The sequence below is a fragment of the Streptopelia decaocto genome (assembly GCF_964273445.1).
Source record: "Streptopelia decaocto genome assembly, chromosome: 18".
Classification (NCBI taxonomy): Eukaryota; Metazoa; Chordata; class Aves; order Columbiformes; family Columbidae; genus Streptopelia; species Streptopelia decaocto.
In genome coordinates, this window is record NC_138673.1 from 10,432,375 (window position 1) to 10,445,702 (window position 13,328).

The window sequence follows — 13,328 nt, forward strand, 5'->3', positions numbered from 1 at the left end:
CAGCCGCGCGCCGCCACGCCCCCCGCCACGCCCCTCTCGCGAGAGCGCCGCGAGGCCGCGCCCCGCAGGCGCTGCGCACGCGCACTGCCGCGGGAGCGGGGCGCGCTCGGCGCGGGTTCCCGCGCGCGGTGCCGGGTCTCCCGCGCTCTCTCGCTCGGCGCTCGCGGGGGTTCGGCGCGGACGGGTCCCCGCTCTGCGGGACGCGAGAGGAGCGGGGCCCCCCGGCGCAGTCACCGCGCTCTGTGCGCCCGCAGCCCGGGCGGACGGCCCAGCGCCCGGCCCGGCCGCAGCCGCTGCCCGCAGCCCGGGAGCTGCGGCGACAGTTTCTGCTCGTGGGGCAGCCCCGGGGGCCCCGGCCTGGGGCGGCCGATCCACCTCTGCGGGCGCCCGGGGCGGCTCCTGCGCCTCTTGCCCGTCACGGTTCCTAAAGGCTGCAGAGAGCACCGGCACCCGCCCGGCCCCGCCCTGGAGCCCGAGCTCTGGCTTGTCTCCCGACAGCGCAGTGCGAGCCTCCCCTGTGCTGTGCGAACAAAGCAACGGGCGCTTTACACGAAGTTTTGGGCAAATGCTGAGTTGATGACAAAATACTGTACAGCAACCCTACGGGCTGGCAGACAGCGCTGCGGGAGCGGAGCCGTGAGCCAGCGCTGGGCAGGATGAGAAATGGATGTTTGGGAAGGTCACTGCGTAGGTCACTGATCCCCCTTGTCACCGAGAAGTGATCGGTTCCTCCCACATCAGCCTCCTTCCTTTTCCAGTAACCAAGTCTCCCCTCTGCAGGGGTTTTGTGATCCCGGTGTGTTCTGTGCTCTGCGGTGCTGCGGTAAATCTGCTGTAAACGCCCCAGCAGCCGGACACCGGGAGCTTCATTGGCCCAACTAACCAGGCCGGCTGGAGTTAAACCTGCTCGGTTGTTTATTTACACAGCAAGCAGTTCGTACATTAGAGTGTAAATGAGTAACTCAGATCACAGATCATGTCTGAGCAGGACGGTCCTTCCTAAATTACTAATTCGTGTCAGTATTTTCCTGTGAAAAGTTCCCAATTTACCTTAGTCTTTTTGTTCAGAGCAGTTCGATTTTCACAATGACTTAAAAAGCAAACAAATGTTCCTGGCAAGAAAAGCTGGCACCATACAAAGTAAAAGCATTCCCGAAAATAAGAAATAACAGGTAGGGCATGTCAGCATCCTTGAGGCAAATCTCTTCTTCTTTGTTGTAAATTACAGGTACATCCATTAACATCTCAAACAGCTGGAAGATTAAAGGCCACCAAGATGCACTGGCTGAATTGCTTTGCAGGGTGTTTGATCCGGCCCTCCCGGTGCCGCAGCAGGTCGGTGCGCTCAGCGCCGGCCGGTCCCATCTGTCCATAGCTGCTCGCTGCTGCGGCCTTTGCCGGCAGCCAGGGCTGCACGGCGTGCTGGCCGTGGTGTGCTGGCCGTGGTGTGCTGGCCGTGGTGTGCCGGCCATGGTGTGCTGGCCATGGTGTGCTGGCCGCGGTGTGCTGGCCATGGTGTGCTGACCGTGGTGTGCTGGCTGTGGTGTGCTGACCGCGGTGTGCTGGCCGCGGTGTGCTGACCGCGGTGTGCCGGCCGTGGTGTGCTGGCCGTGGTGTGCTGGCCGCGGTGTGCTGACCGTGGTGTGCCGACCGTGGTGTGCTGGCTGTGGTGTGCTGGCCGCGGTGTGCTGACCGCGGTGTGCCGGCCGTGGTGTGCTGGCCGTGGTGTGCTGGCCGCGGTGTGCTGACCGTGGTGTGCTGACCGTGGTGTGCTGGCTGTGGTGTGCTGACCGCGGTGTGCTGGCCGTGCTGTGCTGGCCGTGCTGTGCTGGCCGTGGCGTGCTGGCTGTGGTGTGCTGACGGCGGTGTGCTGGCTGTGGTGTGCTGACGGTGGTGTGCTGGCCGTGTTGGTGCTGCCGGCGCCACAGCGGAGCCCTCCTGTGCTGAGCAGGCAGCGCTGGGGCTGCCACGTGCGGTGTCGCTGCCATTGCCGCTGAGGGAGGGAGCAGCTGTGACTTTTCCCTCTTTCAGGAGCTGCGTGAGACCAGAGTGCAAACAGGGCTGGGCCTGGGCCGGCTGCAGGGCGAGCAGGGAGAACAGCCCTGGAGAACACGATCCAGCGCGGCGCTGGGAGGACGGAGCACACGGAGCTGGCGGTGCCTCCGCTCCCTTCCTGTGAGCATCTCTCCACGTGAGTAACTCACAGCAGCGCAGAGGCAGCCTCTGCTCTTGATCCCTGCTGCACGGGCGCTCAGATCCCAAGCGTTTTGGGCAAACGCAGCGGTTCCTTGCCGTGTTTTGTCGTGCTGCCTCAGCCACCCTGGTGGCCTCGCTGCTGTTTGTGTCGCGGGGCCGTGGAGCCTCTGCACATCGCGTTGCTCTGAACCAGCCCGTGCTTCGGCTCCGTGCTGCTGTTGCGCGCCGCCCACGTTCAGTCGTGCCTGTTCACAGACAGCTGGTCTCTCCGCACTACGCACAACTTTTCATGGCACCCTCTGTGCGTGTGCAAGCACGGCGAGAGCTGAAATCCCCCTGTGCCTGCCTGATGCTGCACTAAGCGCCCTCCAGGCCGCATCGGGCTGGCGGGCAGTGAGCCCGGGGGGGCTGGGGTGGCAGTAAAGGGAAAGAGAATCACCAGGAAAAGTGGGAAAAAGCCACGGCTGGTGCTGCAAGGAGCTGGGGAGCACGGCCAGCGAGAGGAGCTGCCTAGAAAGCGGTGAGGGCAGCGGGAGCGGAGCCCAGTGCAGGGAGACAGAGGCACCAGCTGCCCCCGCCCGGCATCTTAGACCTTGAGCATAAGTAGAGTTGATAAGCTGAGCTTGGAAAACTCCTGCCCAGCCAGGCCTGTCCCTGTTCCGGTCCCGGCCGTTTGCTTTACCCGGGACTCCATGTGCCGCGGAGATCTGGCCGACCAGTTCTTGTTTCTGTGCCGAGTCCCGCTGAGCGCCCTGTGCCCGGCGCCGGCCCCGCTCCCCCGTGCGCCAAGGACCCCCGCCCAGCCAACGACCCCCGCCCAGCCAACGACCCCCACCCAGCCAACGACCTCCGCACACCGGGGAGCAGGTTCAATTTACATTTTACTTCAAAAAAAAAGGGCAAGTACATACATGAGGGGAAAGGGGGCGAACAACAATTATCTGAACGCGGTTCCTACATTTTCCCTCCAGCACCAACCGCGTCGCGGGGCTCTGCCGCCCGGCTCTGCCGCCCGGCTCTCCCACCCGGCTCTGCCGCCCGGCTCTCCCGCCCGGCTCTCCCGCCCGGCGCGCGCTGGCTCACACTATGAACAGGATCATAGATCAAGGAAACGTTTTCAAAGTCGAGGCCCAAATGGAAATAGTGAGATATCATACACAGTGTAAGTTTATAGTACACAGCTTTCTGTAAATGACGTAACACAACAGCAGGAAGGAGTAGTAGTAGTTAACCGTTACTAACACTAGAATAATCAAATTTGTATGTTATACATATACAGCAACTAACTGCTTTACAAAAAAGCAAAATAATACAATATATTGTCACATGTATTTACAGTGTAGTAAATATACTTTTCTGTCAAATTTTACACAAAAACTATTTACAGGTGAATATACTGCATTAAAAAAAATGGTGGGACCAACACTAAAAGTGACTTTGTGGTAAGTTTGTTGCATAACAATGAGACGTGCTTCGTTACATTTGGAAAAAACTACCCTTAGAATGAAACAGAAAAAGCCCTAAAACCTACAGGCCGGTTGGGAGCAGCCCTGGGCCGCTCCACAGCTCGGTGAGAACGCTCCCTGTTCTGGAAACTTCATGCACATTAAAGCAGAAACATCGGCGTAATTAACAGGTTATGCACTATTCAAATACTACTGAGTTATCTTTAAGTCAGGGAAAATACAAACACAAACGAAGCGTCCGTCACCTTGACGTCGCGGCGCTGCGGTCGGTGTGCGACGGAGCGCGCTCCGAAGGAGGGGGTGTCAGCGCGCCGCCCGCGCGGGCTCCGCGGGTCAGTCAGCTTTGTTTGGAACGCAGGTTTCATTTCCCGGCACCGAGCGCAGCGGCTGCGGTTGGGACTCGGATCCGGCGCCACCGGCACCTGCAGCCGCCGGCGAGGGGACCCGAGCACCCGAGAGCCAGCAGAGCAGGGGGAACGTCACAACAGGAGAGAACAAACGGGAGGGAGGAGAAGGCAAAGGGACAGCGCTGGCTGTTGGAGGGAGCGGGTGAGTGCGGGAAGTGACAGTAAGGCACTGAACAACTAATGACCAACAGAAGTTTAATTGTTAAAGAAAGGTCGTGTTCCCGCCTTGCTCCCAGCTCGAGCTCCCCAGCTGCTGGGCTGGAGGAACCCTACTGTGGATTGGGGTGCGTGGGATCCCACATTAAACCTCAGCCCTCGACTGTAATCACGGCCAAATTCAGCCCCCGCTGCCCCGCGTTTGACACCCCTGCTCTGAGAAGGGTCGCGTCCTGTCACCGGAGCGCACCCCGAAACACGGGACGGCTCCCCCTCCTCCCAGAAACACAATCAGTTACATTTGCTCAACGGACTCGATGCAGATCGCAGGTTTTTCAGCTGGGACTGAGAGCTGGGAGCAGTTCTGGTTCCCAGATAAAAAGTAATTTTGAATCACTGTCCATTTGATTTCCCATTATATGTATTTCAAAAAATGCATTAATTCTAATTTAGGGACACTTTTCATATAGGCAATGCAAAATCTTGACAGAGTTACTCTAAAATGCACCCAGTCCAAACAAAACTGACTCCGTAGTTCATCTGGAATCCTATTTCTGTTTAAAGAAAATCTGCTCATAGGAGAAGCATCAGAAAGCTGGATTTTCTAACAGCAAATTACCTTTACAAGAGATTCTTTTTCCTCCGACCTCCCCATCTTCAGGCTTCTGCAATTCACTGTCTGCGGCGCAACGGGAAGGGCTGCGACCCGCGGTCCAGCGCCGGCGGGTGCCGAGGGCAGCGGCGCCGCCGCGGCCACTGACCACCCGGCAGCTCCGGCCCCACCGGCACAGCTCGGGCCCTTCAGAACCGCAGCTCCACCGCGGCTCCATCACAGCTCTGCCGCGGCTCCACTGCGGCTCCATCACAGCTCCACCGCGGCTCCATCACAGCTCTGCCGCTGCTCCACCGCGGCTCCATCACAGCTCTGCCGCGGCTCCACCGCGGCTCCATCACAGCTCCACCGCGGCTCCATCACAGCTCCGCCGCGGCTCCACCGCGGCTTCTGCGCCACCAGCAGCTAAAATGGGGGGAACTGCACAAGTCTTCGTATTTCCCAGGGGATCTATTTCGAAACTGCTAACTCTAAGCTTTCCTCTTGGTTTGGCAAACTATTTGCATATTAAGTTTGTGTTCATAGTTTTTCCAGGACTGTAAACAAATTAAAGAAATTGTTATTTTATGAATCAATACAATAAAGGTATTTTTATTTACATAAATGTTACATTGTTACTGTGTGGATACATGTGAATTATGTGCTATAGCAATAAAGTCTGAACACTAAATTGTACCATTCTCTAATCATTTAGCTGTGGAGTTTGATTTACTGCAAGCCACTGACAAAATTGCACTAGAGGATTTTATTTTAGGTAGTGGATCGACTATTTTTCCTCGACAGCCTCTTCCCGCTGGCTCCCGTGTGACACAGGCGGGGCGCTGCGGCTCCGGTCTGTGCGACCCCGAGCACCGACCTCGCACACCCAACCCCCTGCAGCCCGCGGGACGTCGGTGCTGACGCAGGAATTGCACTGCAACACTGGGATGGGACCTGCGTTTGACACAGCGTCAGTTACGGTTAAATTCATGTACCTTAAGCAAACGTGCCTGTTTCTACGTCACTGCGTGGGCAGCACAGCAGCAGCTTTGCCCAACGCGCTCCGGTGCTGGGACTCTATCGGTTTCCCTGCCGGCACCGGCGCTGCCGGAGCCCCTCGCCGTGCTGCCGAGGGGAGCGGCAACACCGAAGCCTGTGCTGAGTGGAAGAAAGCAACACATTTTCAACAGTGCTACAACGAGAGCGTAATGGTCGGTTCTCCGTGATTTTCTTCCCGCTATACGACCTTCCTTAGTGCAGTTAAATTACAGCTTTGGAAAAAAGCCAGTTCATCCAGTCTGGTCCACATACAGTCCAAGCACGTGAAGCTACGGGGGCTGGGCAATGAATGGGACTCGTGCAGCCTCTTGGTCTTCTCAAATTTATTGCTAATTACCAGAAATAAAATCTAATCCACCACTTCTGGTTAAGCTTATTGTACTGTGGCTATCGTAAGTTTAAGTATGGTAAAAAAAAGTCCACAGCTAAAAATGTTACAGGTTTGAATTAAAACCAGGATTAAGTAACTTCCCCTGGCTCCTAAAGCCTCTACCTTGCAAAGTGTGCAAACAGAGGAAGGCCGAGCGCTTTCCTTCAGAGAGACACAAACAAGGCAGGAACGGAGCACGCAGCACTATGGGAATGGCTTCTGTGTGCGGACACGAGCCGGCTCCGCAGCGCCAGGGACTCCGCACCCGCGGCTCCACGGCCGCCGGGAGCTCGTACGTGGTTCTGAAACACTGGCTTAGATCGAAAACACAAGAAAGGAAATGAAGGCATTAAAATTCAAGCAACGTTTCAAGAGTTGATCATCTGGCAACACGGCGGACACGATGGGAACTGTAAAAGTGAAGTGCAGCATGGCAAGCGGCGGAGGCCCCGCGCGGGCGCCGCGCCTGCCGGTCAGCTTCCAAAACACAGAAAGAAAGAAATAGTCACACGATCTTTTTGATGCTGTGTCGCTTGAAGCTGCCGGCGCTCCGCTGCTTCTGCACCTGGCTGGCGGAGCCGTGGCGCATCCTCCCGCTGTTGGCGTGCCCGGCGGTGGGCGACAGCTCCACGTTCTCCTTGTCGATTCCTGGGGAAACACAAGGGCCGAGTGAACGCGGAGCTCGGCACGCGCAGAACGGCGCGTCCTGCCGACGCCGCTCGGCTCCGCGCGCAGGGGCCGGTTCCCCGGCACAGCAAACTCGCGCTGGTGCCCAACCCACCAAAAGCACCACATCAAACCTCTTCCCACTCCGGTTTTGGGAAGACTGAGCAAACGGAAGCATTTGACTCAAGTCTTCTGGGTTCTGCGTTCTCCAGGAGCAAGAACTGACAGACTCTCAAATCCAGGCGCTTCCTCTGCCAAAAATCAACAGCTGCCACTAACCGGGGGAACTGCACCGGGTGGAAGGTTCGTTTTGGATCGTGCACATTTCTGCCGCAATGGCAGAGGCTGATTCTTGCTACCAGAGAAGATTCGTGTGCATTCAAGTACCTACATTCCCCCCACGCTGCGTCTCGGCTCAGATAAAGACTGGTAACAGCACATCACGTACAAATCAGCGTTTGGGGGACTCTGCCTCTCTGCCGGGGGACGGGAGGCTCAGCTGGCTGATCGTGCCCAGCAGCACTGGAAGCGATGCAGGTACTCACTTCCAGAGTTCAGTGTCACACTGCAGACACCAACTACAATGATTTAAACCCTGGCAAACTGAGAGTAAGAAAAAAGGAATCAACAAGGACAATGAAAGAAAGAGTTTTCTAAGCAGGGTATTAACAGGAGACACGTGGAGAACAGGCGGGTCTGGGAAGCTTCACGGAACCTGCTGTTGTACGTTCAGCCCAGCACAGGCAGCAGGCGGCTCGTGGAGCAGCCGAGGAACCCGGCCGGGCTCCGGAGCCCCGTGCGCACACCGTGCGGAGCAGCTCTGGCTGCTCTCTGGCTGCTCTCTGCAGGACTGGGTGACTCTCACTAACAGAAGCACATCAAACAAACCTCAAAAATGAGCGGCTTATTGAACTTCTTGCTGACAGAGCAGGAAAGCCGTGGGTGCCGAGCTGGTGCTCCAACAGCTTTGGACACAGCCCGTGACTTGAAGATGCAAAAGCTGAGACCTGTGTTTAATGCAGACATGCTTCCAATCAACTATTACTTTGATGCTGCTATGAGTTAATCATTCCTGTAGCAATATCTCCGTGTAGCTGCAACACCATGAGTGTGTTTGGCGTGTGTTTAACAGCACTGGCAGGAAGAGCAGGAAGGTGCTTTTACAGGAGAGGCTCAAATACAAGCAGCAGCAAACACCAGGATCCCTGACAGTGAATTAAAAGGTTAGAACAAAATTCTACTACTATAAATGACATCTATAGTTACGTCTCATTGCCCTAAGCAGCTGGTTCTCACTGGCATTAGCGGGAATGAGGCGTTCGCTGCCCCTCTCGCCCGCACAGGCGGGTCCAGCCCCAGCTGCCCGCGGGTGCCCCGAAACGCGCTGCCCAGAGAGCGGGAACCAGCCCCACGGGAACCTCCCGCAGCCGCTGCTGCCGCTTTCTCCAGGCAGAACGGAGCCCCGGCGGTGCTGAGCCCCACGCTGAGCTCCTGTCCGCTGCGATCCAGCACCAAGAACCCGTGCCTGATTGCTGGTGGTGTGCAGCTGAAGTTAAACTGACCTCCAGTGAACCTAAGGAGCTCACATCAAACAGTTCTTCATTTTAGCTTAGTACCTGCAGCAGAGTATTTCATGTACTGAGCAGCCACTTCTCTATTACCAAACTGACCTTATTCTTAAGGATGTGACTTTGTCTGTATTCTCAGCATCACACAAGAAAAGCAACAGTTTAGCACTTGCACTGCAGCCGTTCCTGTGTCAGAAGGATCAGTAAAACCACCTCTCATGCCACGAGCCCAACCCTAAAGCAGACCAAGCAGGATTTCGTGCAAATATGATGAAATAGAGTGTACCTTGATGAGAGAGCTGCATGAAAATTGCAGATTTAGAGCAAGGCAGAGAAGCTTCACAGACAGAATGAAAGAGAAAACGTAAGTGAATAATGTCCATGACAAGGGGAAAGGAGCAGAGATGATGACAGACAAAACGTTCGTAACAATGATCTCGCCTCGTTGCTTCCAGATGCAAGAAAATAACTTTTCATGTATTTGTAATGGTAGTAAAAACTCACTTGTCTGAAACTGTTTCTTTAACTCAATGTGAATTCACTCAGTGCTGCCAAACACTTGATTTTGGTGTCAGTAGCTCTCGATCAGAGTAAGTGGGTGACAGAGCTGCATCCCTCTTAAAGTCCCACAGCCGCTGTTTCAATAAACGCTGCGGCCCAACCTTCCCAGTCTCTGGTTTTGCCCAGTGCTCTGTGTTTCTCCCGGCAGACTCTGTCTCGGTGCAGGGGGAGCTGTGCCGCGGGGCCGGCGCCGCTCCAGCGCCGAGGCCAGAGCGCTCAGCACGGGTCTGCAGCACCAGCCGAGCACCTCTCATACAACCAAACCGCGCAACAAGCAAAGCGCGTTTCACGCAAAGCTGCACGGGTTAACAGAACAGTTCAAACTAGGGAAACGAACTAGGGTTCATTAAAGTGGAGCAATGCAATGAACCTGGTCCACAGCCTGAGCAAGCTGGAGGTCGCTGATCAAACCCCACACCCCTGTTCACATCGCCAGAATGAAGAGAGACTGCTCACGGAAATAGGCACAACACTCAGAAATAGTAAGAGATGATGCGACAACAGCACTGAAGCAGTAAGCGCAGACTTTCACACAGTAGTGATCACTCCAGGCTGTTTCATACGACCCGGAAACACCAACAAAGGCCAATTGGTATTTCATTTTTCACCCTGAAAACCTGTGCTGTCAAATTTAACCTCTGCATCTCCCTGTAATCCCCTCTCCTCGAGCCAGAAGGAACTCAGTGTTTGTATCCATTTACTGCCTTTGATGACTGTTTCTTTTTTGACTGCCTTCACTTTATCATCAGCATATTTCTGGCAATACAGCAGTCTGACCTGAGCCTGTATTTCATACGTATCTACACAAATACTGGTTTTTCTTCAAGGGAGAGCAGGACCTCCGTGTGACGCTGCCTGCACGAGCGCCAGCCCTTCATTGGCAAGGACGTGGGAGAGAGGTTTTGTGCTGGACAAATCCAACCTCTGAAATCCCGGTGTAAGAGCTTAGTAAACAGTGTAATATTCACTTGACTCCAGAATGCCATGAAGTTTGACACATAAACACATTTGAAGAGACAACGAAGCTGAGTTTGGCTACAAACCCAGTAAATCCCACACATTCCCCGGCCCCGTGCGGTGCCCGAGCAGCTCCTGACCTGGGGAGTGCTGGGACGTTGCGAGCGAGGTCATGGAGTTGGAGAGGTTGAGGTTGGCGGTGATGCTGAGCTGGCTCTGCACGGCCGGCGGGTACGGGGACGTGGGCGTCAGGAGGGACTCCTCGCTGGCTTCCTCATCGATTCCGGGCAAATACGTGTCGATCAAGGCGTCCAGGAACTTCACTATGAGCTCAGCGTAGTCTGGGATTTGTGTTTGCTGGGGGTGAGGAGGGAAAAATAAGGTTATTTTCCTTCTACTTTCCTGTCACTACGAGCTTTGCTCCTGAACTGCTCTAATACCGTGCTGCTTTGGCCTCTAAGTTCTAAAAAGCATTTGATGTGAGCATCTGTACAAACTGATCTGTGCTCCTTTCCAGATTAACCTAAAGGCACCCACAGACCACTCGTAGGTGAAACCTCAGCAGCACGTGCGAGCCAGGGTCAGGAAAGAGGAGCCGCTCTGTGCGTGCGTGAAGCCCCGCGCAGCCCACGCCAAACGCTGCTCCGCTCGGCCCCGGCGCCACCGCCACCGGCAGCACGGACGGCCAGGGCTCCCTTCATTTGTTCTGCTGTAACATCAGATCTGTCCTTGTGGAATGATGGCTCTTATCAATGTAACCCCTGACGCTGCAGGGTGCTCGTACCAAACCCAGCGCTCGCTCACGGCCCCACCAGCGGCCGGGAAAACGCGCATTTCCGCACCGGCTGCTCCTGGCCCCCCGCTGTCGTTCGACCTACTGCGTCATATTGGTTCTATGAGTTGTCACTATCTGCATCTTTCCTGAAGCACCAATGTGCTTTATACAGAAAATGAAGGCAAACCACTCATTAATTTATCTATAATGTACTGGTCTTACCTTGGAAAACGGGCCAGCAAACCTCCATAACCCATTAAATCCAAAACCTACAACAAGAAGGGGATGTTAGCACCAGGGCACAGGCCGACCCGGCAGCAGGCGCGGGAGCACACGGGGCAGCGCCGGATCCGCTTCGGGGAAACCAACGTTTGCGTTTGGAGATGCAACACCAAATGTTGCCCAAACCATTTGTAAGATGAAATTAAGGCATTCTGGTTTGTAATGAAATACGTAAGTTGTAAAAATCTCAAAATTCCAGAACTGTCATCAAAGAAATTCTTGATGGTATTTTAAAAGGTGAATTTAGCGTGTGGATACACATCTCTTTTTAAAAATTATGTCACCATAGAAGGTTTTATCAACTGTCAGCCGTTCCTTACGGATCTTCCTGGAAAACTCTTGAATAAGGACCATAAAAAATATCCAGGATTTACGTGTCCAAGTGTGACGTGACAGTGAGCTTGGGCACCCCAACCCAAACGGTTCTCCATGGAACTTACCAATAACCAAACCAACCCCCAACTCACAAGGTTAACTTAAAACGCGTCATTTATCACCATCATTCAGTTTCTATTTCTTTAAATCGGTGAGTGGAAACAGAACACTGACTTTCAAGTTCTTTTTACTCACATGGTGTAATACTTTCAACATCTGGTGCACACCTGCAGCGAGCCACTTTGGTGTTCATGGCAGTAGGGTTTTAATACGCTTTATTTTTAATAGGATCTATGAAGTTGGAGAGATTCCACACAAGACTGACTATTCCACACAAGACTGACTATTCCACTAGTGTTGCAACAATTCTGAAACATCTTCAGTAGTAAATATAACTTAAAATACAGCACATTTTTAAAAAATGGAAGAATACTTACTCTGTAGGTAAGAAGTCTGGTATTGGGGTGGAGACTCTTCATGGTAGACAACACTCTGAACAATCCCGTGAATTGGATTCAACAGATTTGGATCCTGGCACAGTGACAGAAGGGTATTGATCTTGGAATCCAATAAATTATGCCTGAAGAAAAGAGAAGTGGCTTATTTTTGGTCATTAGATAAACCTGCAGTTCCCAACCGACTTCAGCAAACAGCGGTTAAAGTGGGATTTTCAAAACCTCAGTGATCTGAGAAGTACAAACCAACTCTATATGTTCAGTGAGGACTCTTGTGATGAGCAGCGCTCCCGAAACACTGTACTAACAATCCAGCCCACTAGAGCACGTTCCAGCTGTGCTGGTCCAGAGCCCTTTGGAAGGAGGGGCCAGAGTCGCCACCTCCAGAGCTGCAGGTACTTACACAACAGGAAAGACCTTTGGGAAGACGACGCTGCAGGTACTTACACAACAGGAAAGACCTTTGGGAAGACGACGCTGCAGGTACTTACACAACAGGAAAGACCTTTGGGAAGACGACGCTGGCCTCCGCCAGGTACTCGTAGAGGATGCGCTGGTCGAACTCGTCCGTGGTGTACTTGACCAGCGTGGCCTGCGGAGGAACGAGCCGTCAGCGCGGTTCTCACCACGCTGCAGCACCTACAGGCTTTGCTGCTCTTGGACTTTAAGGTGGGAAGGTTTCTCAATAGCAGAAAGCAGCACTACGGAGATTAATTTATGTCCTCTGTGGCCATGGAATCAAGTTATTTTATGTGCATATGGGAAACAATAAACCAGTTGGTAACAGCTTCTGTTTTGGCAAAAAATGTAGCCAGTCAGTTTCTGACAAAAGTGGCAACTGAGTTTCTGGATTACCAGGACGGTAAATGTATCGGTAGATCCGAAGAAAGCACTAGCACACTGTACCTATGTACTAGCTAATAATTTTTAAACTCAATTACACTGGGATTCCAACAAATGTCACTTCTTAAGTTTTACAGTATCATATATTCACATCCCTTTATTAGATAACATTAGTTTGTGATAAAAATCTGCCAGGATAAAGGGACAATTGTTGGACATGTTCTACAAAACAACACAGAATAATGGAAATTCAGTACTTGCTCTCAAAGAACATTTCAATAATTTCTGTAAGTGGTTCCTAGAAAGTCTGAAGAACAGCAATGAAAGAACAGACTTGCACACCCCAGTGACTCTGGTCCATATGAATTCAGAAACGCTGCAAGGAACACGTGTGCTGCTTCGGAAGACAAAACCGGCAGAGAACAGCGGGCAGTGGAGGGGCCGCGAGCTTACCAGAACGGTGAGCAGCAGCGCCTGGATTTTGGGGTCAGTCAGGACTTCTTCATCCAGGAGGACGTTCGACTCCGAGACAGAAACTTTTCGAAGATGGGGGTGTTGCTGCGGTGATATTCTCTGGGTTTCTGCCAGACAAAAGAGAGC

At 53.6% G+C, this 13,328-nt stretch overlaps 1 protein-coding gene across 5 annotated transcripts in view; it reads right to left on the reverse strand.

Moving 5' to 3' along the window:
- Nucleotides 1-3,059: 3,059 nt before the first annotated feature.
- The window catches only part of NF1 (neurofibromin 1), a 70,218-nt gene continuing 59,949 nt past the window's right edge, over nt 3,060-13,328 (reverse strand). For 2 of the 5 annotated variants that reach the window (XM_082068665.1, XM_082068663.1), the window contains 7 exons: nt 13,182-13,309; nt 12,377-12,477; nt 11,868-12,010; nt 10,996-11,042; nt 10,139-10,355; nt 8,767-8,817; nt 3,060-6,894 (listed from right to left, as the gene is read on the reverse strand). In XM_082068665.1, the coding sequence (XP_081924791.1) occupies nt 6,752-6,894; nt 8,767-8,817; nt 10,139-10,355; nt 10,996-11,042; nt 11,868-12,010; nt 12,377-12,477; nt 13,182-13,309 (830 nt within the window). In that variant the 3' untranslated portion in view covers nt 3,060-6,751. The remainder of the gene's footprint in view (nt 6,895-8,766; nt 8,818-10,138; nt 10,356-10,995; nt 11,043-11,867; nt 12,011-12,376; nt 12,478-13,181; nt 13,310-13,328) is intronic. The other 3 variants (XM_082068666.1, XM_082068664.1, XR_014185665.1) reach the window with 2 other exon arrangements.